The sequence below is a fragment of the Podarcis gaigeae genome (assembly GCF_964106915.1).
Source record: "Podarcis gaigeae genome assembly, chromosome: 7".
NCBI lineage: Eukaryota > Metazoa > Chordata > Lepidosauria > Squamata > Lacertidae > Podarcis > Podarcis gaigeae.
The window spans coordinates 16,300,676-16,325,699 of record NC_139683.1 but is presented as its reverse complement, the minus strand read 5'-3'; the positions used below and the strand labels follow the sequence as shown (position 1 = coordinate 16,325,699).

The 25,024-nt window shown below is 44.8% G+C and overlaps 1 protein-coding gene across 5 annotated transcripts in view; it reads right to left on the bottom strand.

Annotated features, from left to right (window-relative positions):
• SAMD12 (sterile alpha motif domain containing 12) overlaps positions 1 to 25,024 on the bottom strand; it is a 212,245-nt gene that overhangs the window by 170,588 nt on the left and 16,633 nt on the right. For all 5 annotated transcript variants that reach the window (XR_014566801.1, XR_014566802.1, XR_014566803.1 and 2 more), the window contains exon 2: positions 23,961 to 24,139. Coding sequence is in view for 1 of the 5 variants with exons in the window: in XM_083749493.1 (XP_083605619.1) it covers positions 23,961 to 24,139 (179 nt within the window). In the remaining 4 variants the exon portion in view is untranslated. The remainder of the gene's footprint in view (positions 1 to 23,960; positions 24,140 to 25,024) is intronic.

Here is a 25,024-nt window from a genome sequence, read left to right as displayed (position 1 = left end):
ATTGAGATTCCCAATGTTGTCCTCACAACAATTTTGTAAGGTAGGTTAGGCTGAGATGTACTGACTGGTGCGATATCACCATATGGCTCAGCAGGGACTTGCAGGGAATGTAGTCAACAGTTGGGTGCCGTAAATGTGTTTCGCTGAACACAACATCTCAGTTCCAGAATGCTGGAAGTTATTTAAGACTTGAACCAGGCAGAGGGCCTTCTTGGTAGTGGCACCCGCTCTGTGGAATGCCCTTCCACCAGACGTCAAAGAGATAAACAACTACCTGACATTTAGAAGACATCTGAAGGCAGCCCTGTTCAGGGAAGTTTTTAAAGTGCGACATTTTGATATATTTTTAATCTTTGTTGGAAGCCACTCAGAGTGGCTGGGGAAACCCAGCCAGATGGGCGGGGTACAAATAATAAATTGATATTGGAAAATTGCTAAAATGAAATTTAATGAAAATCAGTCAGGAAGGAAGTCACCTAAAATGGAATGAATTTGGATGTTTAACTGTAAGAAATGTTGAGTGTGTGTTTATTTGTTTTTTATATATGTTTGTTATTTGTTTGTTATTTTGTGTTGTGTTGAAAATGGAAAATTAATAAAAACCATTTGAAATAATAATAATAATAATAATAATAATAATAAATTATTATTATTATTATTATTATTATTATTATTATTAATAATTACTAGTGACAACAAAGAGAGAGAGAAAAAAAGCTCCCTATACTTTCAGCATCAAAGTACATGCTTGGCATATAACCTTCTCCTCTTAGGTACAAATTCAGGAAACATATGGCACCTATCCACAGAAAGAAAAGAAGCGCTGTTGGTATCAAACAGGGAAGGGCCATAAAGCTCAGGTGATTACATAGATCTGTGTGCATGGTACCACACACCTGGATTCATTCTTACCAATCTTAAGATGCAATCTGTTGCTGCAGACCAGGTGCTAGGAGTCTTTTCCCTTAGAGTTTAATTAAATGCTTCTAATGATTGCTAGACCAGCTTTGCCTTGACAATTTATAAAATCCTACGGGAAAGGGGCGAAGGTCTGGGGATTCAGTAAATACTGGGAGGCATCAGGATACCAGGTACACACTTTTGCCAGAGTTCCTGATGGAATCCAAGTGACTTGGAAGTTAAGTGTCAAGGAAAGTATTTTTTAAAATATCTATTTGCAATATATATTATTGATATATATTTATTTATGCTTTGTGTTGTTTATTCATTTATTTATTTTTAAAAACCTGTATATCACTTTTCCACGGTGACAGAAAATGCATGACGGGACAACAGTTTAAAAGCAATCAACCTAAAACACAAGAACATAACACAAGGAGCAGAGGAAAAAGAAGCAACTATCTAACTTTTAGAAGACATACGAAGGCAGCCCTGTTTAGGGGAAGTTTTTAATGTCTGAGGTTCTATTGTTCTTTTAATGTTCTGTTGGGAGCCGCCCAGAGTGGCTGGGGAAACCCAGAGAGATAGGGAGGGTATAAATAATATTTTTTAAAATTATTATTATTATTATTATTATTATTATTATTATTATTATTATTAACAGAAACCTCAGAGAACCAGGCCAAAGACTTCCGCCAGGCCAAAGACTTTCTCAAATCTCTCTCTCTCTCTCTCTGTTTATCTATCTGCAGGATCAAGCCTCCAGATATCGTTGGATTGCATCAGTCCCTGTATCGACAATAGTCATGAATGAAGAAATGTGCAGCCCATTAACATTTGAAGGGCAACAGGTTTCCTGTTATTGCCTTAAAGCTAACAATCGGCACTTTGAACTAAGCCAAGATGAAGTTTGCATATGAGAGGATTCGAATGCTCTCAGGACCATGCATACCAACCCAAATACTACCTCTTAACATGACCACAGCATACTATGATGGAAATTCATAAGGTTTAAGGCAATCTCCCATCTCCTGGGAACCTATCAAAACCCTACGTTTTCCAAGAGGTGACAAGTCTCAGATCCCAGAAGTGTAGGATGGACTCGGAATAAGCGCCCCTTATTTCCTCTATGGCAAAACAACAGTCCAACGGCAGTAGCTATGATTTCTCCCAAATGAATGTGAGAGTGAATGGGAAGTGCAGGAAAGCTGTTATAAATAACTCTGTGCTTTGAAAAGAAAAAGAAAGCGGGGGGGGGGGGGAATTCACCAGGGTAAATCAAACCGAGCTGAATTCTTTTACGTGTGTAAATTATGCAAATGTGCGTGTTTGCTTATTTTGCATAATATATTCTGCCAGAGGCAAGGAAATAGGCATGGCACTGAAGCCTCAGCCGGGACCATCAAAAAGCCTAAAGTTCTCATCTGGATTTAGAGATTCCACCAGGCACTGTTTTAAAATGTTCTTTGCAACAATAAATCGGGCTGGCGAATTTGGGCTGAGGACTTCATAACATCAGTGGAAGGTGATTGGAACAGCATTTCAGTAGCAGATGAGACCAGAACCACACACCGTTAACACTGTGACACACACAATGACTATCTCTCACTCACTCACACAAACACACACTTATTTACCATGGAAACAGAGGCACGCATTAAATTCTAAGCAAACCCTCTCATTTCACCGACTATATACTCAATAGACTTGTTTTTACACAAAATGTGTAAAGTTATTTTTTTTTTAATTCCCCAATGCCCTCTATCAGTCCTGACACTGTGAAAGATAAAAAAAAATGTCACAGCAGAAGAGAGCAAATAACATTGATATGCGATTTGATGGCACACTCTGGCTTCTGCCTCTAAGAAACCTCAAACTTCAAAATGCAGTTGCATCCTGAAAACTGCATGAAAGACCTTTTGCATATTTGCAAGGAACACAAGTATGCCTCTCTGCTGAGCCACTGCCCTCCTCTGCTTTCATCTTCTTGCAGAGGAAGGAGATGCCATCACACATTTTGCACAGCATCAAAGCCCTTGTCCCTCTCAGCTGGGGTGACTGGAAAGCTGCTAGGCCTTTCCCAGCACACACAAGAGCACCCCGTATGTCAATACAGTCTATTTTTCCACAGTGAGAGTGCCAGCATTGGCTAGAGTGTCAGACTTGGCAGGAACCCAGATTCAAATCCCAACTCTACCATGAAGTTCAGTGCGTGGCACTGGGCCAGCTACCATCTCTCTGCCTAGCCTTCCTCACATAGCTGTTGTGGGGATTGAATGAGAGCAGAGAGAGAGTGGAAGCACAAACCTTACATGCTGCTGTGAGCTCCCTAAAGAGTGGGATCAACAGGTAACAAACTATCAAACACGCTCTCTCAAAATATGCTCCAGTCTGTGACCAAGATCCTAGAGGATGAGCGCAGTGTAAGATACAGGACATCTTCAGGCAAAATGTACATTCCAGAACCTGTAGAGCAGCCTTTCTCAATCTGTGGGTCCCCAGATGTTGTTGGACTACAAGTCCCATCACCCCTAGCTAGCAAGGCCAGAGCTCAGGGATGATGGGAGTTGGAGTCCAACAACATCTGGGGACCCACAGGTTGAGAACCGCTGCTGTAGAGCAAGCACTGCTGGACATATGGCAATCAGGACCATGGACAGTTCATTTGGCAGCCAAGTACTCATTCTATCAATGTTTGAGGACCACCTAGACGTTCACTCAATAACGGGCTTGCAAACCTAGGGCTCTCCAGATGTTTCCTGGGGGCCTCAGCCAGCACGGCCAATGATTAGGGATGCTGGGAGTTGGAGTCCAACAAAAGAGGCAGAGTCAAAAGTCACAAGTCTGGCTTAACATATAGCATGAAGCTATCTTGTTTCCCTTAAATCATTACAGATGTGGAGAAGCCTAATTTTTATTGGGAATGCAGCATGTGGGGAGGGGAGGCTTATTTATTCACACACCCCCATCATGATAGAAATAGAAATAGAGATATCACACACAGAGAGAGACCAGGCTGTACCCACCACCCCTGGCATGCTAGGAGCTTTTTATAAGATTTCTAGTAGCACATGGGGAGGGTGTGTTTGAGAGCAATAAGGGTGGTGAAGACCTAAGTTCCCCAGTAAGAATAAGACTTCCCCATACCTGCAATTATTTGAGGACAAACAAGGCATGTTGCTGCAAGTTTACACATCTAAGTGAATGTCTAGTTTGGCCTGTAACTCTAAGGTCCAAACTAAATGTTAATAATAATAATATTTTTATTATTTATACCCCACCCATCTGGCTGGGTTTCTCCAGCAACCCCACAGGGACAGCTTTACATGGCAACTGCAGCAGCTGGAGATCTGGATCAGAACTTCCCTTCCAAAGCTAGGTGTGTGTGAGAGGGGGGGGGATGAATTCTGCTGGGATGATGACAAGAGAGGGAAGGGTTTCTTGCTCTCACAATCTGGATTCCATCCCCCTTCGCACTGTTACTTGATTTAAACCATGGGTAGGCAAACTAAGGCCCAATCACTTTCTCAATCTGGCCCACGGATGGTCAGGGAACCAGCGTGTTTTTACATGAATAGAATGTGTCCTTTTATTTAAAATGCAGCTCTGGGTTATTTGTGGGGCACATGAATTCATTCATTCATTTATTTTTCAAAATATAGTCCAGCCCCCCACAGGCCTGAGGGACAGTGGACCGGTCCTCTGCTGAAAAAAGTTTGCTGACCCTGACTTAGGGCCATTTAGTCCAGGAGAATAGTGGGAGATTGAGTACAGTGGTACCTCAGGTTAAGAACTTAATTTGTTCTGGAGGTCCGTTCTTTTTTTACATGAGTAGAATGTGTCCTTTTATTTAAAATGCATCTCTGGGTTATTTGTGGGGCACAGGAATTCATTCATTATTTCCCCCAAAAAATATAGTCCGGCCCCCCACATGGTCTGAGGGACAGTGGACCGGCCCCTGCTGAAAAAGTTTGCTGACCCCTGATTTAAACTCTTACCTTAGCCCTAGCTCAGGGATAGTCAATGTGGGATCCTTCAGGTGTTGTTGGACTACAACTCCCATCAGTCCCAGCCAATGTGGCCAAGGACCAGGGATGATGGGCTTCGTTGCAGCACCAACTGGAAAGCATCAGATTTGATGCCCCTGTCCTGACTGTCAAGTTCAAACTCTGTTTCAGGGATTGAGTCCATTGCTGGTGCTTATTTAGTTCAACTCTCTGGCTCCTCCTTGTCCATACTGTAGTTTGGCTTGAAGATCAAGGCCTGGGTCATGACTTCTATACAGAAGCTGGTTTTTTAAAGGATACTGGATTCGGTATCCAGTGCTAGGCTATTTGCTTTTTCACTGCTTGCACAGAATATGCACAAAGCCCCTTTTGGAGAAAATTGCTATGGTTGCTTTCTTGAACCAGAGGTGCTGCTGCTGCTGCTGCTGCTGCTGTACTGTTAAAAGGAAACTGGAGAGAGAATGGGCATGCTGGATTCTGAAGGACACAAAATTTGATTTTCTACATCAGTATATTGACAATAAGAGCAAAAAGGAAATTAATGAACCACTTTTGCACTTGCTTTCGTTGATCACCGGGAGTCCTCAGACTCTCTTTTGAGATAAGCAAATCTAGATGGCAAAGCTTGTCATGTAATTCTTTCCTCGCTTAATTGGATTACTTCAGATTCAATTCTGCAAATCAATGGCCAAGATGCAAGCGCTGCAGACAGAACGACAACAACCTGCTATTCCACTCGGAGCTCAATTTGGCGGCTGCTTTCGCCACACGCTTCAAAAATGCACATGCTCCAAGAAATGCCTGAAATAAGTTAGGCACTGCAGAAAATGGGGCGTAGATTAATAGCCAAATATCACAAAAAGGGCTTTGAAGATGCATTTGTTAAAAGAGCACTGCACATACAGATGTTTAAGTCTTATAGAGGATCATCTAATTGACCAAAATTAATCTCATTACTGCTTCTCACACATACAGTCCTTTACTGCGATTTGGCTAGAAAAACACATGCAATTTTGCTAGCCAACTGCAAAAAATTAACTGGAGAATTGGAGATTACTGCTTCAAACAAGGGGCTCTTTTTCATGGAAAATTCACTACATACACAATTTTGTTAGTATGAAATGAAACAGGTACAAAGAACAAACCAGATAATGAATAACTTATTTATCAAGCAACAGCAGAGGTAAAAAAAATAGCCTTTCTCTTAGAAATCTGACCCCCATAATGTTAGGGAACGTCAACAGCTTTAAAGGGGATTAGACAAATTCATGAAAGGTAGATTCATCAGCAGGTCTGAAGTTCCAGGTTGAGAGGACACATCCCACTGCATTCCAGTTGCTGGGTACAGCAACAGGAGAGGACTCCAGACCTTATGCCATGCCTGTGACCTTCTGATAAGAATCTGACTGGCAGCTGGGGGAAACAGGATCCTAGTCTAGTTGGGCACCTGAACTGATTCAGCAGAGCTCTTGTAATGCTTCCAAGTTTACATGTTGGCAGTCAAAGGTATCTACAGTCTTCTGAGGGACAGTAGCCTTGAGTTTTCATTGCTTTCCAATTATTTAGCAATCAACATCCACAACAGACAATCCTGAATATACTCGATAGAACATCTTCACAGGTTCCAAATGTTGCTTCTTTTAATCAGGCATTTGTTCCTGAAATACTTACTGGGAGAACAACTTTTTGCATCCTTCTTTAACTAGGCCTTCAAATGTCTTATTGACCTTGCCACCCACATGACAGCTGAATCCGCATTCAAGACCTTTTAAGAACTGTTGGACTAGTGCTCTCTCTGCGATTAGCTTTCTATAAACTTCCTACTGTTAACGAGCACGGTTTAAGCCCCGTGAGTCTGTGGTGTCTGGCAAGGGAACTGTGTGTCCTGGTGAAATGCCTGCTCCACTTCTAAGCCTCAGCATAACTCAAGGCTACTTACACATGGGAATGGTTTGTACCTTTTGTGGGCACCTGGGTAAGCAGAAATGAAAAAGGTGTCTGCTATTACGTCACGTGGAGCCTGTGTGCTCACAGCACTTGCCCTTTGGAGGGATGCAATTAACATGCTGCAAGGCTCTGCAGCGTCACCCAGTGTGCACCACAACCAGTGTTTTACTTCCCTCCAGAGAGTAAATGGCAGCTATTAATATATAGGATAGCAAAAGGTACATATGAGCACACCCAAAGTTATGTGGGTGGGAGCTGAGCAGAGGCCTTTCTTATCAGTGCTGCCCTAGTTATTATAATGCCTCCCCAAGCAGATTTGGTTGGCACCAATCTATCGTTTTTCATTTAGCCAGGATTTTAAACGGAGAAATTGCTGGCTGATGTGTTTCTTGTCAGCTGTGCCTGCCTTTATTGCAATTTTTTAAAAGGCGGTTTTCTCTTGCTCCATCCTTCTAATTTTCCCATCATGTTTTATTGCATATTTTTGTGAACGGCTTTGGATATAAAGAAATCTATTAAACAAACCAACTGGATGATAACAAACATCATGCAAGCAAACATTTGATCCTACAATGAGACTTCTCCTCTTCTTTTCCCCGCTGCAGCCCCTGCCCCTAAATCTGCTTCAAAGCATCCCCCCCAACCTTCCAGGGCAGATTTTGGGGGCACATGGGGCAACAGAAAAATGGAAAGTCTTCTTATATAAGCAGCTGGTGGGAAAACACAATTGGATCCCACTGCCATGAATGTAGCCCAAGATTGAGTGGGGGCTGATGACCAGTGAACAAGGCAGTGGTACCAGTTTTCAATTAAAACAAAAAATTCATCTGGTCAACCATACAAAACATTCACACATGCTCTGCAGAGATGCTCTTAACTAGAAGACCAGGCTTGTAATCCAGTATTTGGAGCAGGGCAATGACGGACTGTTCCTTGGGATGTTGCAGGAGTTTTCACCCAAAACAGTCTTACACCGAAAACTCTTACAACTTTCCTGCCTCTAGTTGTTCAGTCCTCCAGACCTCTTTCTCCAATTACTCTGTCAGAAGTTGCATGACAGGCAAGCTGATATCATGATTACAGGGCTCTCCAGACCCGACTATGCAGCCTCGGCCAATTCATGCCTTGTTAATTCATAACATCCAAGGAAGGTAGCTCACCTCTTGGTTTCTCAAAGGCAATGTCCTGTTTATCTGAGATAACTCTGCTCCTACTGCTGAAAGCTATTGATGGCTACTGATGGCGATCATCCATTCAAACATTCAGTCGTTCATTCAGCTTATGATTGATCACATTAAAAATGGTAATTTGTAATATACTTGAGTATATTCACAGCATCTTCAGAGGCCACTTCTCCAAAATAATATCTAATTATGATGCCATCAGCCACCTAGTCTCTCTCTTCCACTGGGAGTCCCCAGAAACTGAGACTCAAGCCATAGCTCTGCCCTGGATTCTTCTTTTGGGCCACATGGGAATGGGATGGGATGTTGGGAGCAAGAAAAGATGGACAGGCAGATGTCCTAGCAAGGCCCCCTACAGCCAAATTACCCAAAGAATCCAGGGCTTCCCAGTTCTTTTGGTTCTAGAGATAACATTGGCTTCAACCAAGCATTGGCAGCAACGTGGCTTGTGGAAATGAATTCAATGAAGAGATTGCATAAATTTCAATAGCCAAGTATTTACACACAAAAATCAGACAATTGGAAAGTAAAATGCAAATATGTCTTCTAGTCTGGGGCTTTAAATTATGACTGACAGTGAGTGGCACACTTTATTTAGAAAGGGCACAAGTTCAAATAGGAGTAAAATGATCCCAGAATAGCAGTCTAAAGGCCATCAATTGGAGCAACAGCACCACGGTTAGCTCCATAGTAGAAGTAGCCAACCTATTCAGATCTCCTGTGTCTAAAGACAAAATTCTCAGAATGAAAAATGTAAGAATGTTAGAACAGCCTGCTGGACCACACCAAAGGCCCATCTAGTCCAGCATCTTCACAGCGGCCAACTGGATGCTTGTTGGTAGGTCATAAGCATGATCTGAGTGCAACAGCACTCTTCCTTCCTATAGTTTCCAGCAAATGGTACTCAGAAGCAAACCGCCTCCAACAGTAGAGGTAGAAAATATCATTCAGGTGCCAATACTCTCATAGGTGTGGCAGGGAACTCTCATCAGGCCCTGTCAGCATGGCCAATAGTTAGTGATGGAGATGTAGTTCAACAACATCTGGAATGCCGTCCCTGAAATAATATTTATGGTTGAGCTCAGTTCCTTCTAAAAATCTGCAAAGGCACCAAACTATGCTGTTCATTGACTTTAGATAAAAGATACACCTCAAATAAAATCTGCTGCAATGCTTTATACCTGGTGAAAGGATTGTTCCCTCATCATTTTTAACATTAGCATTAATAAGTCAATCAATTCAGCAGTAGCTTAGCACAGAAATCAAGACACATGAAAAGACAATGGGATACTCTGGAATCTGAAAAGAAGAGAATCAGAATTAAGGTGACAGCTCTGCAATTCAGGGATAATAGATACATTTCGAGGCGGGGAGAAATAAATACAAGGCATTTCATACCGTCAGCTTAAATGCACTTTGCGCTCATTAGTACAAATTCCTGTTGCAAGAATAGAACATCACTATTTTCAAGCTTTGGAGATTGAATATTAAGCGACAAGTCCACTTGCCTCTTAAAAGTAGTTCACATTTGTAGTTCGCATACTCAAATGCTGTCAATCACTCAACTCATGTGAATAATGAATACAGACATCTAAACATTGTTTTAGTATTTTTCAGAATTCAAACTCAATTGAAAAAGCATTAGACACCCAACTGTCAAATACCATGATTTCCACAAAGCTTAGCCTTGCTTTTTTTTTCTTGGTTTGACTAAGATGGTTCTTTAATTATTTTTTATTTGCATGCTTTTTTCTAAGAGCTGCTTTGCCCCTTAAGTTTCTTTGAAGGACACCCAAGATATTTTGCCTGAATACGTGACTTGTGAACATGCCAAATATGCATTTGTAAACAAATGGATCATTTAAGCAGACTTCTTCTGGAGCCTTATCTGGCTCAGGTCCTAGTCCAACACTCTAACCATTACGCCACACTGGTTGGTTCAGAACATAGTTGCAAAGCTTTTAAAGGTAAAGAGACTCCTGACTTTTAAGTCCAGTTGCGGACGACTCTGGGGTTGTGGCGCTCATCTCGCTTTATTGGCCGAGGGAGCTGGCATTTTGCCCGCAGACAGCTTCCAGGTCATGTGGCCAGCATGACTGAGCCGCTTCTGGAAAACCAGAGCAGCGCACGGAAACGCCATTTACCTTCCCGCTGGAGCGGTACCTATTTATCTACTTGCACTTTGATGTGCTTTCGAACTGTTAGGTTGGCAGGAGCAGGGACCGAGCAACGGGAGCTCACCCCGTCGTGGGGATTCAAACTGCAAAGCTTGACCAAACCTATCCATCTGAAGGAAATCAGCCCTGAGTGCTCACTGGAAGGACAGATCCTGAAGCTGAGGCTCCAATACTTTGGCCACCTCATGAGAAGAGAAGACTCCCTGGAAAAGACCCTGATGTTGGGAAAGATTGAGGGCACAAGGAGAAGGGGACGACAGAGGACAAGATGGTTGGACAGTGTTCTCGAAGCTACTAACGGCCTCACAGGGACCATTGCTGTCACTGCTGCTGTGGCCCAGGGGGATCCGGAGGGGTGCAGAGTTCTTTTTAAAATGTTTTAAAATTTTCCATTTCCTTTTTATTTTATTTTTTTTGTATATGCGGGGACGGAGATGGGGTGGGATGGATGTTTAGTTGGGAATTTGTTTGATTTTGATGGATTTGTAATTTTTACAGTTTTTTATTTGTATTGTTTTTTGTTTTCTGGGGTTTTTTTGTTTTTGTTTTAAGGTCTTATTTTGTTCTTAAGGGGAGGGGTCAGGGCTGCCGGGGAGTGGGTCCCAGCCAACAAAATGGCTGGGGCATGTTCCACAGAGGGGGATGCACTGGGACAACCGATCTCAGTGATCACGGGTAGGAGGAGGAGTTACGCTAAGACCAGACCATGTCATTACAGAGGAGGCAGGTTTAGTCGTTGTCTGAGGACTATCCCTGCCTCCGGGTCTGGTCCTGACCAGATGGATACTAGAATCACCTGAAGGTGCTGCTGTGCAATGCCAGGTCAATGATTCATAAGACCACTGCCATCCATGACTTGTTCATGGATGGAGGATTTGACCTGGCATGTGTAACAGAGACTTGGTTGGATGAAGCAGATGGGCCTGTTCTTGCCGCTGCTTGTCCACCTGGTTTCTCTTACGCACAGCAACCCAGGCCTTGTGGGCGGGGAGGGGGGGTTGCAGTGATTTTTAGGAAGTCATTAGTTTGCACCGGGCGTCCTATTAGGAAGACCCAGTTCTCTGAGTGCATGTTCTGGAAGTTGGGCAATAGGGGCAGTACAGGATTCCTTTTGGTGTACCGACCTCCCCATTGCACCAAGGATTCCCTGCCCGAGCTGCTTCAGGTCGTGGCGGATGTTCTCCTGGAGACACCTAGTTTGGTTGTCCTAGGGGATTTTAATATCCATGCCGACACGACCTTACAAGGGGCCGCTCGGGACTTCGTGGAAAGCATGGCCTCCATGGGGCTGTCCCTGAATGAGTTTGGCCCAACCCATAGTCGCGGACATGCCTTGGACCTGGTGTTTACCTCTATGGATGTCGGTGATCTGACACTAAGTAAAAGCGAAATGAAAGAAGTGCCATGGTTAGACCACTTCCTGGTGCAACTTGACTTCTCCGCGACCCTTCCCCTCTGCAGGGAGGGGGGACCGATTCGGATTGTCCGCCCCTGCCACTTAATGGATCCAAATGGTTTCCAGAGAGTGGTAGGGGATGCTTTATCCCATGTTGATGGTCTTTCAGCTGATCCCCTGGTGGCCCGCTGGAATGTGGAGTTAACCAGGGCTATTGACTGTTTGACTCCGAAGCGCCCTCTCCGATTGCATGGAGCCCGGACAGCCCCGTGGTTTTCCACGGATCTGAGGGCAATGAAACAATCATTGAGATGGCTAGAGCGCTGGTGGCGGATGACCCATTCTGAAGTTAACCGGACACAGGTTAGAGCTCAATGTCGAGCCTACCAAGTGGCAGTAGCGACGGCGAAAAGACTTTCTTCACCGCCTCTATTGCATCTGCAGAAAACAGCAGCAGGAGACTTTTTCAGGTGGTCTGCAATTTAGCGGAACCACCTGCTACATCGGGGCCCAGTACGTGCCACATGATCTCCTGCAATGATTTTGCAAAGTTTTTTGCAGATAAAGTCGCTCAGATTCGGGAAGAGGTAGACTCCACCGTGGGAGCAGGGCCAGGGTGGGAGAATGCTAGAGTCCTGTCTAGTCAAGTTGTGTGGGATCAATTCCAATCTGTTACCTCCGAGGATGTGGACAGGCTGCTTGGACGAGTGAAACCAACCACCTGTCTCCTTGATCCTTGCCCATCCTGGCTTATAAAAGCTGGCCGGGAAGGGCTGGGCAATGGGCTTCGTGGGGTGGTGAATGCTTCCCTCCATGAGGGAGCCTTCCCAGACCCACTGAAAGAGGCGGTTATTAAACCGCTTCTTAAAAAACCATCTTTAAATGCGGCCACGATGGCCAACTATCGCCCAGTCTCAAATCTTCCATTCTTGGACAAGGTGATTGAGCAAGTGGTTGCTGAACAACTCCAGGCACACCTGGAAGAAGAGGACCATTTGGATCCCTTCCAGTCAGGATTCAGGCCTCATCACGGACTGAAACTGCCTTGGTCGCACTGGTTGATGATCTCCGGCAGGCTAGGGACAAAGGCGAAAGCTGTTTCCTAGTTCTGCTGGATCTCTCAGCGGCGTTTGATACCATTGACCATAACATCCTTCTAGACCATCTTGAGGGGCTGGGAGCTGGGGGCACTGTCATACAGTGGTTCCGCTCCTTCCTCGTGGGCCGTGTTCAGAAAGTGGTGGTGGGGATGAGTGTTCAGACCCCTGGGCTCTCACTTGTGGGGTGCCTCAAGGTTCTGTCCTCTCCCCCTGCTTTTCAACATCTACATGCAGCCGCTGGGAGAGATCATCAGGAGGTTTGGGCTGGGTGTTCATCAGTATGCGGATGATACCCAGCTCTACCTCTTTTTCAAATCAGAACCAGTGAAGGCGGTGACGGTCCTGTGTGAGTGTCTGGAGGCGGTTGGAGGATGGATGGCGGCTAACAGATTGAGATTGAATCCTGACAAGACAGAAGTACTGTTTCTGGGGGACAGGAGGCGGGCAGGTGTGGAGGATTCCCTGGTCCTGAATGGGGTAACTGTGCCCCTGAAGGACCAGGTGCGCAGCCTGGGAGTCATTTTGGACTCACAGCTGTCCATGGAGGCACAGGTTAAATCTGTGTCCAGGGCAGCTGTGTACCAGCTCCATCTGGTACGTAGGCTGAGACCCTATCTGCCTGCGGACTGTCTCGCCAGAGTGGTGCATGCTCTGGTTATCTCCCGCTTGGACTACTGCAATGCGCTCTACGTGGGGCTACCTTTGAAGGTGACCCGGAAACTACAACTAATCCAGAATGCAGCAGCCAGACTGGTGACTGGGAGCGGCCACCGAGACCATATAGCACCGGTCTTGAAAAACCTACATTGGCTCCCAGTACGTTTCCGAGCACAATTCAAAGTGTTGGTGCTGACCTTTAAAGCCCTAAACGGCCTCGGTCCAGTATACCTGAAGGAGCGTCTCCACCCCCATTGTTCTACCCAGACACTGAGGTCCAGCACCGAGGGCCTTCTGGGGTTCCCTCACTGCGAGAAGCCAAGTTACAGGGAACCAGGCAGAGGGCCTTCTCAGTAGTGGCACCCTCCCTGTGGAACGCCCTCCCACCCTCAAAGAGAACAACAACTACCATACTTTTAGAAGACATCTGAAGGCAGCCCTGTTTAGGGAAGCTTTTAATGTTTAATGTATCACAGTATTTAATATTCTTATGGAAGCCGCCAGAGTGGCTGGGGAAACCCAGCCAGATGGGCGGGGTATAAATAATAAATTATTATTATTATTCTTATAACATGAGTTTGACCAAACTGAGGAGGGCAGTGGAAGACAGGAGTGCCTGGTGAGCTATGGTCCATGGGTTATGTTTCAGGGATGGGGAACCTAGTGCCCTTCAAACTGTTGCTGGACTACAACTCCCATCATCCTTGACCACTGGCTATGCTATTTAGGGCTGATGGGAGATGGAGTCCAGCAACAGCTGGTAGGCCACAGATTCCCCACTCATGACTAAAGACTAATTACACCCCTGCCTTAGAGAATGAAAGAATCTATGCTCAACGGCCTCTAGTTAAATAGGAGGTGCTTCTGGTCTGCCCTCTGGGGGTCTCCTGGGCTCTGCACCCACCCAGCATGATTCACAGAGGGGCCCCCACCCCATGCCCAACAGCCACTGATTCCTACTTCAACTGTTGGGTAAGGTTGCTTTTATCCACACCCCCCCCCCCAGGTTCCGAAGAAGAAGAAGAAGAAGTTGTTTTATTATTTATACCCCGCCTATCTGGCTGGGTTTCCCCAGCCACTCTGGGCAGCTTACAGAATATATAAAACATAATAAAGCATTGAACATTAAAAATTCCCCAATACAGAGCTGCCTTCAGATGTCTTCTATTTATCTCCTTGACATCTGAAGGGAGTGCGTTCCACAGGGAGGGCACCACTACCAAGAAGGCCCTCTGCCTGGTTCCCTGCAACTTTGCTTCAGTTTGCACAGTTTCCTAAGTCTTCTCCTCCCCCAGGTCCTTCTCTGTGGGCAGCTAGGGTCTCAGCTGACGTACCAGGTGGCACTGTCCCTCCCTTATTCCTGATATTTATTCCCCTCTTGTTCCTTCATTCACCCCTTCTTCCCATTTTGTGGTTGCCTCAGGTGTCAAAACATCTTGGGGCAGCTCTGATCACGAGACAGGATTTTTCACAGCCTGGGTGTTGCCAGAGAGAAAACCCTTTTTCAAGTTCCACGTTAGAAATCGTTGTAATATATCCTTTGCAAATTAAGCAGTCCTGGAAAGTATGAGACGAGGGCTAAACAAATGGTTCCCATTTGCAAAGCGATGAGGAGTGTCTCCCTCCTTCTCACCCACCCTGCCTCTTCCCTCCATTTTCTTTTTTATTTTCAGTTTTTGAAATCCTCGCGTGAGCTGTCTTGTGAGCCACTAATCTATTTTGCATTAGACATTTCCTGAGAAATAACTGGAAAGATTAATGAAGTTATTGTTGTAAACACAGCTTGGAAATCTTCGTGAATGTATCCGCAGCACAAGTATCGAGGCGTTGAACACCTTGCCAGCTTTAACCACCAGATTGCTTCTCTGATACATATTATTTTTTTATATATATTTCAGTTTCTTTTCATCAGAAACTAGGGTGCTTTCCCCCCTCCCCCCCAAAAAACGCATTTCTACCATTTCCACTATCAGAGCAATTGTGCCATTAAATACCTGGGGGCTGGTCTGCAAACCAATTGCAAAGCTGCACATTGCATTTTGCAAAAAGAAAGAAAGAAGAAAGAAATACTTGAGTTGCTCCACAAATCACAATGGTGCAATAAAACATCAAAAGAATAGTGTTCAAGTATCAGTTTTTAGATGTGCTCCTTCCAATTGCATAAAGCATTATGTGTTTCATTTCCATTTCTTTCAAATACAAGGAAGGAAGAAGTCATCAGATTAGAACGTCACCTATGAACGAAACTAATCAAAACGTCACTTAAGCAAGCAGATAAACAAAGCCTGATTATATACAAACAAATTACACATATCCTATGGTCCCAGTAATTAACTAAAGCATTTAAAAAAAAAAAACACCACCCAGAATTGTATATTACAATGTAAACAATCCTGGAAAAAATTGATACAATGCCAAACAATTTGCAAAAAATTCATGACATTTATCTCTCCCCCCCCCCCCCGTAACTGTTATAAAGCTGGTTAGTTTTGCTATGCTTGGCCCACATTTGGTCTAACTGAACTTTTACAGGACAGTCCCATACATGTCTAAGCATAAATTAAGTCCTATTGAATTCAATAGGTGTCAAGAGCGGGAGTACTGAGTAGGTCGGCAATAATTTACACAATTTCAGTGAAGTTAACTCTATATTCAAGGAAACACAGTCGGATCAAGAGTCCAGGCATAGTGAGCACAGCAATTCATCCCAGTAGATCTTTCCCCTCTGAGGCAGTTATGTGGACTACCCCACAGTTCCCTAAGTCTTCTCCTCCCCCAGGTCCTTCTCAAGCAATCTGAGACAATGTCACCATGACTGTCTTTGCTTTGCCCTCTTCATACCTTTTCTGATTCTGGGAGACGAGGGGAGAGGGGAGCTGTTCACAGAAGGAGGCTTTTTTAGCAGCCTGCCTCCTCTCTGCCTCTTGGCCCTCCTCCTATCCAGCCTCCTCTTCTGCCTCTGATTCTGGACTGCTCTCTGCCACAGCCTCTTCCTGCTCACTAAACCCTGTTACCTCTTCAGCTTCTGACACCTAACCTATTCCCTCTTTTCCCCCCTCTGCACCCTCATCGTTGTCCCACCACCACTCCCTGGGCTCTGAGCCTTCTTCCCTTAGCGGTTCCCCAACTGGTGCCTGCCACTTCTGTGACCAGAATGTAAGCGTGAAAAAACAGGTGTGGGAGGAAGGAGAGACAGGTCAGGCTGGTGGAGCGTCAAGGGCTTCCACAACTCCTCCTACTGCCCCCACCTCTCCTGCTCCACTGTCTCCCAGGACCAGAAGAGGAGTGAAGTGGGAGGAGCAGATGGTAACACACAGACACACTCCTGCTTGCTCGCAGCTCAGGTGGGGAAGATACATAAGCTGAGATCGGGGGCCGGGCCTCTCTGCCTCACCTAGGAGTAGATGAGAGAAGTAGGACTAATGGACAGGCCTTTCCCTAACTTTTAAGGTTTGTTGTTGTTGTTGTTTAGTCGTTTAGTCGTGTCCGACTCTGCATGACCCCATGGACCAGAGCACGCCAGGCAGGCACTCCTGTCTTCCACTGCCTCCCGCAGTTTGGTCAAACTCATGCTGGTAGCTTCAAGAACACTGTCCAACCATCTCGTCCTCTGCCGTCCCCTTCTCCTTGTGCCCTCCATCTTTCCCAACATCAGGGTCTTTTCCAGGGAGTCTTCTCTTCTCATGAGGTGGCCAAAGTATTGGAGCCTCAGCTTTAGGATCTGTCCTTCTAGTGAGCACTCAGGGCTGATTTCCTTCAGTATGGAGAGGTTTGATCTTCTTGCAGTCCATGGGACTCTCAAGAGTCTCCTCCAGCACCATAATTCAAAAGCATCAATTATTTGGCGATCAGCTTTCTTTATGGTTCAGCTCTCACTTCCATACATCACTACTGGGAAAACCATAGCTTGAACTATACGGACCTTTGTTGGCAGGGTGATGTTTCTGCTTTTTAAGATGCTGTCTAGGTTTGTCATTGCTTTTCTCCCAAGAAGCAGGCGTCTTTTAATTTCGTGATTGCTGTCACCATCTGCAGTGATCATGGAGCCCAAGAAGGTAAAATCTCTCAATGCCTCCATTTCTTCCCCTGTGGCAGGCACTAGTACTTTTAAGGGTACTTTTGACAATAAAGAGTTGGTTCCTCCCTCTCTATCTGCTCCTGTCTTATGCATTGCCCCCACAAATTTATTTATTTACTGAATTTATTTCCCACTTTTCAACTCCAAGGAGCTCAAGGTGGAGTGCATGGTTTCCCCCCTTCCTTATCCCCTCAACAACACTGTGAGGTAGGTTAGGCTGAGAAACAGTGAGCTTCATGGTTTATGGGGATTTGAACCTTGGTCTCACAGATCCTAGGTTGGCACTCTAACCCAGGCTTCCTCAAACGCAGCCCTCCAGACATTTTGAGACTACAATTCCCATCATCCCTGACCACTGGCCCTGCTAGCTAGGGATCATGGGAGTTGTAGGCCCAAAACATCTGGAGGGCCGAGTGTGAGGAAGCTTGCTCTAACCGCTAGACTACACTGGCTCTCATAATCTGCCTGATTATGAGTCCTCACTGCCGCACCAGCTTTCAAGATCCCTGCTCCTTGGGTGTGCACATATATTAATAATAATAATAATATTTTTTTATTTATACCCCGCCCTTCCTGGTTCAAAAACCGGACTCATTGTGTGCTCCCTTCTCCCTACTCAATGCCAGAGATGACGGTGGCATTAAGCTGCCCTAAAAAACACGACTGATGCGTCACTACAGGAGATAATGCAGTAGCAGCCCGCCATCTGTGCCTTGCCACCCAACGCAATCATACAAATAATGCTAATTATCTGGGCAGAACAGTCCAAGCTAGGAGCCAGAGGGCAGCAGCTAAAACCATCAGCGCAACTTTTTCTGCGAGTAGCACCATTGCCGCCCCTGATCCAAATCGCCCTCCGTCTGAAGCCCGCTCCTATCAAACAGTCACAACGCTGCAATTTAGACAAATTGAAAGCACGGCGACAAACTGCTATTAGGAGCTGCCGATTACATGCTGAGCGTCAAAAGGGAAAAGTGGAGTGTTCCAAATGGGGACGCTAATACAAAGAGCTAATTGCTGTTGCTTCAAAAAAGAAGAGAGAAATAAATAAAAAACAAAGCCACCAGAAAATGGGTCACAAGGGAGGCGTGCTGCCTTGAAACGGACTGATGTTTGTGGCAGCATCAGAATTCCACACCACATCAAGCTCAAAAGTTGCTGGAACCTTTGGAGGCCTTTGAAGTGGCAGCTGTACACAGAGAGTCAGTACCTATTATTTGGATTCCCTACTGAATACTTTGAGTAAGAGGAGCTGCTGAAAGACTTTAACCGGAGCGGCGTGAAGGCGGCCTGTTTGCAGATCGATCCACTAAGGCAATCTCCAGCACCTTGAGCAGCTCAGACCTCATTTTAACAAGAACAAGTTTCCAGCTCTCATGAGGCTAGATTTTTGTTGTCGTGGGTTTTTTTTCAAAAAGCTGGTTTTGATTAGAAAATGCAACACGAACACACATGGCATGGAGAGCCACCATCCCACCGCGCTTATCCCATGCCCCTATTGTTCTCTCACCATACGATCAATGGGAAAAAAATATTGTGAAAAGAAAGACGAGGAACGAAAAGGAGAAGGAAGGATTGTTTGACATAATGGCTGGGCAAAATGGTGTCCACGATGGTGTTGGACAAAATTGTCCAACACCATCCTGATCTTATGGCTTAACTCTGCTACTGATTGTTGTTGTTGTTGTTTAGTCGTTTAGTCGTGTCCGACTCTTCGTGACCCCATGGACCAGAGAACGCCAGGCACCTCTGTCCTCCACTGCCTCCCGCAGTTTGGTCAAACCCATGCTGGTAACCTCGAAAACACTATCCAACCATCTCGTCCTCTGCCGTCCCCTTCTCCTTGTGCCCTCCATCTTTCACAACATCAGGGTCTTCTCCAGGGAGTCTTCTCTTCTCATGAGGTGGCCAAAGTACTGGAGCCTCAGCTTCACAATCTGTCCTTCCAGTGAGCACTCAGGGTTGATTTCCTTCAGTATGGAGAGGTTTGATCTTCTTGCAGTCCATGGGACTCTCAAGAGTCTCCTCCAGCATCATAATTCAAAAGCATCAATTCTTTGGCGATCAGCCTTCTTTATGGTCCAGCTCTCACTTCCATACATCACTACTGGGAAAACCATAGCTTTAACTATATGAACCTTTGTTGGCAAGGTGATGTCTCTACTTCTCAAGATGCTGTCTAGCTGCTACTGATAGGACGACATATTCTCATACAGTGGTACCTCGGGTTAAGAACTTAATTCATTCTGGAGGTCCGTTCTTAACCTGAAACTGTTCTTAACCTGAGGTACCACTTTAGCTAATGGGGCCTCCTGCTGCCGCCACACCGCCATCATGTGATTTCTGTTCTCATCCTGAAGCAAAGTTCTTAACCCGAGGTACTATTTCTGGGTTAGCAGAGTCTGTAACCTGAAGCGTCTGTAACCTGAAGCGTCTGTAACCTGACGTACCACTGTATTCACTGTCCTTGTGCAGAATTCCCACTGGGTTTAGGAATGCAGTCTTAATACTGCTTGTGTCTGTGTATGAGAGAGAAAGATGTATCCATATCAGTGTACAGAGGAGAAATGACCGCCGGGAGGAGTGCAGAGAGAATAAATGCTATGCTACATCTGCAGCAGCACAACCAAACACTTTCATCTGCCCCAGCTGCAACAAAACAAGTCTCTTCTGCATCGGTCTCCATAGCCACAGTAGTCGCTGCAACCTTCCAACCCAAAGTCTCACACCCAAAGTCACTCTCTTCCTTTGTTTCCTGAAACAGATGGGTTCCAACCACCATACAGTGGTGCCCCGCAAGACGAATGCCTCGCAAGACGAAAACCTCGCTAGACGAAAGAGTTTTCCGTTTTCGAGGTGCTTCGCAAGACAAATTTCCCTATGGGCTTGCTTTGCAAGACGAAAATGTCTTGTGAGTTCTCGCGAGTTTTTCCCCTCCCCCCCTTTTTCTAAGCCGCTAAGCCGCTAATAGCGCTAAGCCGCTAAGCCGCTAATAGCCGTGCTTCGCAAGATGAAAAAACCGCAAGACAAAGAGACTCGCGGAACGAATTAATTTCGTCTTGCGAGGCACCACTGTATATATCTATGCCACAAACACATTAGAAGACGTGGCTGAGGGGACTTATGATGGAAGCTTATAATTCTGTTAAAGGACACTCAAAAGAAGCAGGAAGTCAAATGCCCCCGCTCTTCACTGAGAAGACAGGAAGATCTAGCTCAGATCCAACTTGAACGGTGCACACCACTAGACACGTGGGTCAGTTAATGTCCTCCTGGGAAGACCATACATGTTTTTCTCCAGCAGAAGATGCACCCAGCAAGTTAAGTAAAGCCCAGAAAAACAATTTCATTCATTCATTCATTCATTCATTCATTCATTCATATACCACAAATATGTCAGAATGGCTTCTAAGAGGCTTACAACTATACAGTAAGGAAACTGATCCAGATACACACCATACACACCAATGGTGCATCTGTTTTAGTGTGTGGGATCTTCCCTTCCTGGACCAAGGCGAAGTCATCAGTTCAGCATCCTAAGCCCTTAAGGCTGTGAATTTGGGCATGAAACCAGACAGGCAATGTTGGGGACGGGGATTTCAGAATCAGAGAGGAAGAGGAAGATACTGGTCAGCAGGGAAGGTTTAGGGGCCAACTTTAGTTACCTGCCCTTCCCCATGAATAGCAGAAACAGGATCTACACATGTTGCAAAATTTGGAGAGACAAAAATTGGTGCAGAAGATTCATTGCTCTGCTTTCAGGTTGTTTTTTTTTAATCAAGAAAATACATTGAACCAGATCCTGCCCTTAGCAATACTTCCAGGTCAAAAAGCCAAATTAGCTGGTGCCACCAGGGCACTGTAAACAGAGAGAGAGATGGAAAGTGGGCTAAATCTGGTCCATATGCGTGAGGAATCCCAATCTGGGCTACAAGCTTTTATTCATTTGTTCAATGGCTGTATACTCTTGCCTTTTAGAAAAACCTTTCTTGCAACGTACCTCACAACAACATGTAAACACGATATAAAACAGCATAATTAAAAAGCAAACTCCCCGAAAAACACATAATCTACTAACAACAGCAACCAGCAATTTATCACTGAAGCTATGGTCAGTCCAGGAAAACCATAAAAATCACAAAACAGAGCAGCAGCAGTAGCATAACAGCAGCCCTTAAAAATTATGGGAAGCTTATCGAATCCTCATGCAAATATGTGGGTGTTTCATTGCCTTGGACTTGCTATTCTACCTGAGAAATGAACCAGGGTATTCAGTCAGCTAGCTCAGTGATTAATTTGGCCCCACCATAATGGACATACAATTCCCTGCCTTTGTGTTAGCTCCATCAGTCATTTCCTTAATGTTATCCGATGTCTTCTTTTTTGGTAACTAATTATATGGCAGGGGAGACATTAAAAAGGCCTCAAAACACGTAACAAACAACGTTACAGACAGTTTTCTTTCTACTCTTAAATGTGCAGGATGCACATTTGAGCAGCTTGTCAACAAAGAGAACTTCAGATCTCAACTACTATTTTTTTAAAAAGTTTTTTTTCCTACTTTTTTGTTGAGTACTGGAAGTCTGTCCCTGGCTCAGATATTATAATAGTAATGCACTTGCTTTTTAAAGGGGAAATGTAATTCTATCTCTCATGGTCAACGCAAAAGAAACTCAAAAACGCCACAATTCACTCTACAATGATGGAGGGGGGACTCTTTGGGATTAAGAGGAAGAATCTAACTTCCACACAGAATTTTTACTACTGAAATGACCATAAGCATGTCATCAAACATCAGGAACAACTGTATATACTTGGGAATGACTCTCTGTTGGGGGTATACTGTACTGTTTTTATCATAAGACTTTAAATAAAGAGAGACCCACAGTTAAAGAAACCAGGTTTCAGTGATGGAAAATCTGAAGGAGAAAGGGGATATGCAATCTATTCTCTGTAGCGGATCATGTGAAAACCTACTGGTCTGGAAGATGCACCCTAATTGTGAAAAACCCATTTGAATTAGCCTATTGATTGCTCATTTGTTAGCCGGCCAGCATCAGATATGTTCTGAGACTGGCTGTGTCCCAGCAGGACTGATCTCACTCTGGATCATTCCGATAAAAAGAGGGAAAGGTTCCGTTGCAGTTGCTTTGCTTTCTATGGACATTAACTCTCTGCACCTCCAAAAGCAAACTTAAACCAAAGAAAGGAAAAGAAATACAGTACAGCTTTCAGCACCTTCAGGAACATAGTAAGCTGCTATTTGCACCAGGTGAAATTGTCTATCTAGGCGACCATTGACTGGCATGATCCAATTCTCCAAAGTCTTAGATGTTTTTTGCACCACCTGCCAGCTGATCTTTTTAGCTGGAGATGACGAGGTTTGAACCCGGGACCTTCTGCACACAAAGCCAATGTTCTGCCACTGAGCAGTGGTGCATCTCTAAGCACCTTTTCCTGGACAGCTTGGCTATCCAAGATCCTTTTTGCTAGTAAAATATTCCATCAACGTTGTCTCCGAAAAATTTTACACATCGCTTGGGAAGACAGGCGAATTAATGCCAGTGTACTGGAAGAAGCAAAGATCACCAGTGTTGAAGCAATGATTCTTCAACATCAACTTTGCTGGACTGTGTTGTGTATTGAGTCAAAGGATTTTATATCTGTATTATCATTGTCTGTATTTGCATTAGGGTAAAGTAACTGCCTTTTGGTTCCAGAGGGTACAGCTACTATTGGTTCATTTAAGCTGCTGTATTTGGATCCTCTGTCTTATTGGTTTCCTCCAAAAGACAGGACTGTGATTGCCTGATATTGTTCCCTCCAAAATGTATCCTTTCTAGCTAGTTCCCTGTCCCTATAAATGTAGCTCTCCCCTCCTCAGGTCTCAGTCTTGTTGCTTTAATAAAGAAGTGTTACTAGAGAACTGTCTCCAGCATATTATGTCAAGAGAGCTGAAATCACAAACCCCACGTCACAACAGACTGGTCATATTGTGCAGATGCCTGATGATCGTCTTCCAAAGCAACTACTCTATTCCGAACTTAAAAATGGAAAGCATAATGCTGGTGGTCAGAAGAAGAGGTTTAAAGAATCTCTCAAGGCAAATTTTAAAAAATGTAGTATAAACACTGGGAAACACTGGCCTGTGAGCGCTCCAATTGGAGAACAGCCTTTACCAAAGGTGTCATGGGCTTTGAAGACACTCAAACTCAGGACAAAAGGGAGAAACGTGCTAAGAGGAAGGCACGCTTGGCAAATCTACACCGTGATCAACTCCTGCCTGGAAACCTATGTCCTGACTGTGGAAGGATGTGTGGATCCAGAATTGGCCTCCACAGTCACTTACGGACTCATTGTTAAAACTGTGTTTATGGAAGACAAATTTACTCAGCTACAAGTGATCGCCAAAGAAAGAAAAAAGAAGAGATTTAACTTGAAACATTCTGCATAGAGGTACCACTTAGTACAGACCCTCCTTCTGAATATAAATGTGTGATTTTGCTATGCCTACCTTAGATGATTCTGGCTCCCCGTGCTGTCTCTTGGGCGTTCCTTTGGACTCGAGCAACTTGGAAGAGCTCTCCTTCTTATGGGAAGAAGAGTCCACTCTCTCGCCTTCAAGTTGCAGGTTAATTCCTTCCGTGTGGACGGAGAGATCGATACCATTTGGATTTAGACTGCAATGGATAGCTGGAAGAAGGAATTGCAATGAGTCTGGAGTGTAGGAAAGGACAACATGAAAGGTTTTCAACCACTCTAGCATCACATGAGGAAACGAAAGCCAGGGCATGTATCTTTTTAATCTATGAGATGTAGGCTATTGACTTATTTCATAAAAAGAATACACTACTCAACTGTAGAAGAACCCTCAAAGAGGTTCACAAAAAGATAAAATAATACAAGCATCAAAATAAAAGTTTACAGCAATGATTTGAAACATACAGGAAGTTAAAACAACAATAGACTACAACAGATCAAAGCTCATCGCAGCTTTCTAAGCATGTGGGTAGGCTTGTCTTAAACAAGAAATGCTTTATAGCAGGCATCCAAAAAATACAGTGAAGGCAACTGCTTGATATCAATAGGCAGGAGTCCCAAAGTTTAGGAGCTGACACACAAACAACTGAGTTCTTACAAATGTAGAGCAGGTATCATATGTGGCCAATTCCACTGATCGAAGCAGACAAGTGGGCACATAAGGGGTAAATTGATCTCAAGTTCTTAAAGGCTTTGTATACTAATAGCGGGACGCAGGTGGTGCTGTTGGTTAAACCACAGAGCCTAGGACTTGCCGATTGGAAGGTCAGCGGTTCGAATCCCTGAGATGGGGTGATATCCCATTGCTTAGTCCCTCCTCCTGCCAACCTAGCAGTTCGAAAGAACATCAAAGTGCAAGTAGATAAATAGGTCCTGCTCTGGCGGGAAGGCAAACGGCGTTTCCGTGCGCTGCTCTGCTACGCCAGAAGCGGCTTAGTCATGCTGGCCACATGACCTGGAAGCTGTACGCCGGCTCCCTCGGCCAATAAAGCGAGATGAGCACCGCAACCCCAGAGTTGGTCACGACTGGACCTAATG